General features: G+C 41.5%; 1 protein-coding gene across 2 annotated transcripts in view; it reads right to left on the bottom strand.

The window, feature by feature from the left end:
- Positions 1 to 1,654: 1,654 nt before the first annotated feature.
- POLR3H (RNA polymerase III subunit H) overlaps positions 1,655 to 6,000 on the bottom strand; it is a 73,974-nt gene continuing 69,628 nt past the window's right edge. For both annotated transcript variants that reach the window (XM_077452534.1, XM_077452535.1), the window contains one exon: positions 1,655 to 1,946. In XM_077452534.1, coding sequence (XP_077308660.1) covers positions 1,893 to 1,946 — 54 coding nt within the window. In that variant the 3' untranslated portion in view covers positions 1,655 to 1,892. The remainder of the gene's footprint in view (positions 1,947 to 6,000) is intronic.

Raw genomic sequence — 6,000 nt, 5'->3', positions numbered from 1 at the left:
ACGCAAGTACTGCATCCGAATGGCATTATATTAACGTGTTACCAAAAAAGTGCCAGTATAGTAATACTCCCACTATCGCAGTAAGATGTTTTCAGCCAAAAACTTCATAACTAGAAATGCAACCATTCCTTGGATTGTTTGACTAAGGTTTTTGAACAATCTGTACAAGAAAAGCAAAGAAGTGCAACTTTTTTATTAAATAAGATTTTTAATATATATATAGTTTTGAGACTAGTTTTGTAACACACCAACAGATAGCAGTGTGCACAATCACAAGGAGCACCAACTTTCATAAGTCAGTGTGCCAAAAGACATTGTCCTGTGTACATCGGGAGCTGTGCAACTGGTGCTGTTCTGATCATGTGTGTTACCACATCTGCCATTTCATCATGGGCAAGTTAGAACAAAGAGCAAATGTGAAATTCTGCAAAAATGCTGTAATGAGTCGTTCGAGGTGTTTTAAGTTTGAGTTGTCCCCAGGCTGCATTGAAGTCTGCCAAGACCTCCGTCAACGTGCCACGGGAACGAACTTGGCAGCAACATGGCGCACGTTCAAATCACATGTGAGGATTGCCTGGACTGTTCTGTAACGCACACCAACAATGGCAGCAATGTTGTGGATTGTGATCGGACGATCATCATGGACAAGTTGCTGAATGGTTTCAATGTTTTCAGGGGTCGAGCTTGTTGAAGGTCTTCCTGATCTATCATCGTCTTCCAGTGGAGTTCTTCTGTGCCACTCAAAACGACTTATTGCAGCAACGCCTTGTACTTGCCGAATCACGTCAAATGTCTGTGGCAGATTTGCCCAGCTTAACACAAAATTTTACGTTTGTTCTAACTTGCTGTTCATGATGAAATAGACGCTGTAAGGCACATGGTCAAAATGTATATCACTAGTTGCGCAACTGGTGCTAAAGGACAATATCTTTTGGCACAATGACTTGTAAAGGTCGATGCTCCCTGTGACTGAGCCCAGCCTTGTGCTGCCATCTGTTGGCATGTTACAAAACTTTTTGATACTACCTTGTACACTTATGCAGTGAGATGCTCCAAAAAGGTGTCATCATGAGTGTCCAACACAATTTTGAACCCTTTGACATACACATCCTCCTCCAGCAGACCTTGGTACAGGCCCCACCAATTTTTGCCTTCACTCTGCTTTATTGCCTCACCCTGTGCCGATGTACTGTATGTTATGAGGGCAGGGAGAGCTGGGAGCCGGGCATGCTGGCAGCATGAAGCTGACAGGCGTTGGAGGTCAGGAGAGAGACCGGCAATCGCTCAGAGGAGCAGCATGCACCTGATGAAGCTGTGTGGGTTGCCATGGATATGACCATATGTTGTATCCATGGCAACCCACATAGCTTCTTCGGGTGCAGCACAGCCGGCTCCCCGCTCTCCCTCCCCTCGGGAACTATTTTTCAATATGAGCGTAAGTTAATTAACTTTTTTATAACAACAAAAGCATTTATATGTTTGATAAAACCTTGCTAGAGGTTTCACAGCTGCTGTGAGTTTATACATGCATTTTTATAGACTTTACTGTTAAAAGTAAGATTTTTCCTTGTTCGATCTAAACGACAAAAGTTTTTAGTTCACCTGTTGGTATTTAATAAAATAAAAAAATAAATCTAATATACAGCAGGAAGACTGATGGTTTGCACATAATTTTATTTCCACCCCACACTTCAAAAAAAAAACAAAAAAAACAAAAAACAAACATTCATATTTTTAAAGTCTTGTGTACATCCACACCTTGGATGAAAGTGCTACAAATACAAAGTGTTTTCCTCAGTGTCTTGGTTGGAGAAGACTTCTTTGCCCACATGAGAGATGCCATCGTGTTCTTAACTTTGAGTACTTTTATACAAGTGCCACTTCCTGATTGTTTAGTTGTTGGTCCACCAGGAAAGAAGGCCCAGGCCTGGCTCACTTATGGAACCCTAGGAGGTAACAAACAGTTAACCACTTTCATTAACTAAATTTAAGACTGTGGAAAACTAGAGATATATGTATCTTGAAAAATAAGTCACTAAAAATTTTCATAAAAAACATGCTTAACCCTACCCTGAAAGTATGCATACATGCAGCCTCTCTGGATTGGGCACTTTTTCTGTGGGGCCACATATATGCATATCTGTCTTTATGCTGGGAGAGCGCCCCTAGAGTAGAGACCGGGGACTCACTGGTAACCCCCGGGCCCTGTATGAACAATCAGGACACGGAACTCCCGGTCCGGGTCACTTGATCGCTGTGATAGCCATTTAGAGGCCATCACATCGATCAGTCACTGCAAAGCCTGTCCCTGTGTGTTTTCGCTCTATGAATAAAAAAACTACTATAATATATATATATATATATATATATATATATATATATATATATATATATATATATATATATATATATATATATATATATATATAGTAAACACTTTATTATATCTTTTCATGTGACAACACTGAAGAAATTACACTTTGCTACAATGTACATAAGTGTACAGCTTGTATAACACTGTAAATTTGCTGTTCCCTCAAAATAACTCAACACACAGCCATTATTGTCTAAACAGCTGGCAACAAGAAGTGATTACACCTCTAAGTGAAAATGTCCAAATTGGACCCAACGTGTCAATATTTTGTGAGCCCACCATTTTTTATTTTTTTATAATAAAGTATATTACCTTTACCCTCAGCTTCTTTTACAGGGCAGTCGTCATCTTGGAAGTGTGTTTAGGTGCATTATGTTGGAATACTGCCCTGCGGCCCAGTCTCCGAAGGGAGGGGATCATGTTCTGCTTCAGTATATCACAGTACATGTTAGCATTCATGGTTCCCTCAATGAACTGATGCTCCCCAGTGCTGGCAGCACTCATGCAGCCCCAGAAACTCCCACCACAATGCTTGACTGTAGGCAAGACACATCTGTCTTTGCACTCCTCACCTGGTTGCCGCGACACACGCTTGACACCATCTGAACCAAATAAGTTTATCCTGGTCTCAGGAGACCACAGTGGTTCCAGTAATCCATGTCCTTAGTCTGTCTTCAGCAAACTGTGGGCTTTCTTGTGCATAATCTTTAGAATAGGCTTCCTTCTGGGACGACAGACCAATTTAATGCAACGTATGGCTTGAGCACAGACAGGCTGACCCCCACACCCTTTCAACCTCTGCAGCAATTCCGGTAGCATTCATATGTCTATTTCCCGAAGACAACCTCTAGATATGACGCTGAGCACGTGCACGAGTCACATGACACTGAGGAGAGAAAATGGCTAATTGGGTCCAATTTGGACATTTTCACTTGGGGTGTACTCACTTTTGTTGCCAGTGTTGAGTTATTTTGAGGGGACAGTAAATTTACTGTTATACAAGCTGTACACTCACAATTTTACATTGTAGCAAAGTGTAATTTATTCAGTATTATCACATGAAAGCTTTTTGGTGGTATTTGATCACCTTTGGGGTTTTTATTTTTGTCGTTATAAACAAAAAAAAAGCGACAATTTTGAAAAAAAAAAAAAAAATAACTTACTTTCTGCTATAAAACATTTCCAAAAAAAAAAGAAAAATGTATAAAAAAATAAAATGTATTCATCAGTTTAGGCCAATATATATTCTGCTACATATTTTTAGTAAAAAATAAAATAAAAATTTGTCTACAAAATAAAGGGATAAATATATGGCTTTTTTTAAAATTAGTAATGGCAGCGATCAGTGATTTTTAGCGAGGATGAAAAAATAGGCTTTTCATTACAGCTTACCTGTAAAATCCTTTTCTTTGAGTACATCATGGGACACAGAGCCTTAATTACTTAGGCAGTGAAGGTTTTAAAGGATCCTAAGAAAAACAGAACTATCAGCTGACTACTAGAGGTAGCTTGTAAGAGGCACGAATCATCTCTAAGATTTGTACCAGATTGCGAGGCTGAAAAAAGGTTCAACTCCAGTTGTCTCCTTCGCAGAGGAGTAATCGGTTTGCCTTTCTTCCTGATCAACCCGAGGGTAACCCCTTCATCCTCTACCCACTGTTCCCTTGATAAGGGATCTGAGGTGGGGGAGGGGGATCTTACACGCTTCCCATCCTTGGATAGCGGATGCGGTTAAAGTCACCAATTTTCCTTCTAGGCCCTGCAGGGCGGAGGAAAAAAAAATGCATTTTCAATCATGTATACAGGGGCTGAATGTTTTCTCCTCTTAGAATCGGATGGTGTAGGCCGTCAACACTGCCTAGAGGCAGCTGCCCCTGGTGCGGGGGAAGGAGTCAGTTTAAATAAAGAGTACCTTTCCTGCAAGAAATCATTTGGATGCATTTGACCAAATCTTCCCCCAATGAAAAGGGAAACTATTCAGACACCTTTTTGCAAGATGCTTCGGCTAACCAACTTTTTAACCACAGGGTCCTACGCATACGTTTTAACACAAGCGTAAGGCGGGACGCTTGGTGGTGTCTTATGGTATCTATGGCAAAACATAGCACACTTGGTAGGAGGATTTTAACTAAAAATTCCAACTTCTTATCTGTTGGATCCTTAAGCATTTATGCATCTTTTTTGATGCTAGAAATAGCAGCTTCTACATTCTTTGTGAATTTTTTCTCCATGGTAGAGAACCGAGAAACACTTTGGAGGGAAGAAAATGGAGTTAGTACTCATCGGTAACTCCTTTTCCAGTGGTCTTCCAGGACAGCCCCTGAGAGATGGAGTCCCTCCCATCGTTATCGGAAACAAATTGCCAATCAGTTCAAAAGGCGGACCTTCAGGTCCCTGGTCAGTCGTTTACCAGGAACCGAAGGATGGAACTGTAAGAAACAACAACATAACCACAACAAACAATATCATTATTGTATTAAGCTTGTGAAAAAAATAAAGGGTGGAATCGTGCTGTCCTGGAAGACCACTGGAAAAGGAGTTACCGGTGAGTACTAACTCCAGTTTTCCCCAGTTGTCTTCCAGGACAGCCCCTGAGAGGATCCCCAAGTACTCACCAGATTAGGGTGGGACCACGGCCTGGAGGACTTTCCTCCCAAAAGCCTGATCCTGACTGGACATTAGATCCAGTCGATAATGTTTTGTAAAGGTGGAAAAGCTTGACCACGTGGCTGCTTTCCAAATTTGCTCTGGGGTAGCACCAGCCCTTTCTTCCCAGGAAGCCGCCAATGCCCTTGTGGAATGGGCCCTAAAACCCCCAGGAGGGTCCTTGTTCATTGCTCTATAACCCTCTGTAATAGCTAACCTGATCCACCTAGCTATGGTGGCTTTTGAGGCCTTCTGTCCTTTGCATTGACCTGAAAAAAAGGACGAAGAGGGAATCTGAGATTCTAAACGGACTTGTTACCTTATTCTAAAATACGTTTAATATCCAACAAATGAAAAGTTTCCTCCTTATTTGACGCATTCTGACAGAAAGAAGGAAGGACGATGTCCTGCGACCTGTGAAATTTAGATGCCACTTTTGGCAAGAACCCAGGGTCTGTTTTTAGAATCACTCTATCTTCCAAGATCTGTAGGAACGGTTCTCTTATAGAAAAAGCTTGCATCTCACTAACCCTGCGGGCTGAAGTGATTGCTACCAACAGGACTGTCTTGAACGTGACCAATCTAAGCGAGGACTCTGATATAGGTTCGAAAGGAGATCCTAAGAACGCTTTCAGAACGACAGCTAAATCCCAGGAAGGAATTTGGTTGACTGACTGGCTTACGTCTAGAGATTGCTTTACAAAATCTAGAAATGAAAGGATCTTCCTGCAACCGTCTAAGTATACACTTAAGGCAGCTATCTTAACCTTGATAGTACTAGGGGTTAACCCCTTGTGTAAGAATTGAAGGATATCAGCTGTGTGCATGCCCTTCCTCCCACAATTGTCCAACCAACTATTGAATTTTCTCCAGACTTTCCTATATATAGCCCTGGTAGTTGGTTTTCTACTCTGTAACAGGGTCTGGATCACCTTATCCGTCAGACCCTTCCTTCTCAAGATTTCCTCCTCAGTAACCAC

The sequence above is a fragment of the Lithobates pipiens genome, unplaced genomic scaffold (genome assembly GCF_037356315.1).
Source record: "Lithobates pipiens isolate NorthernLeopardFrog02 unplaced genomic scaffold, aLitPip1_a1.2 Scaffold_23, whole genome shotgun sequence".
NCBI lineage: Eukaryota > Metazoa > Chordata > Amphibia > Anura > Ranidae > Lithobates > Lithobates pipiens.
The sequence above is the reverse complement of the archived record's forward strand: the minus strand, read 5'-3'. Positions and strand labels throughout refer to the sequence as shown.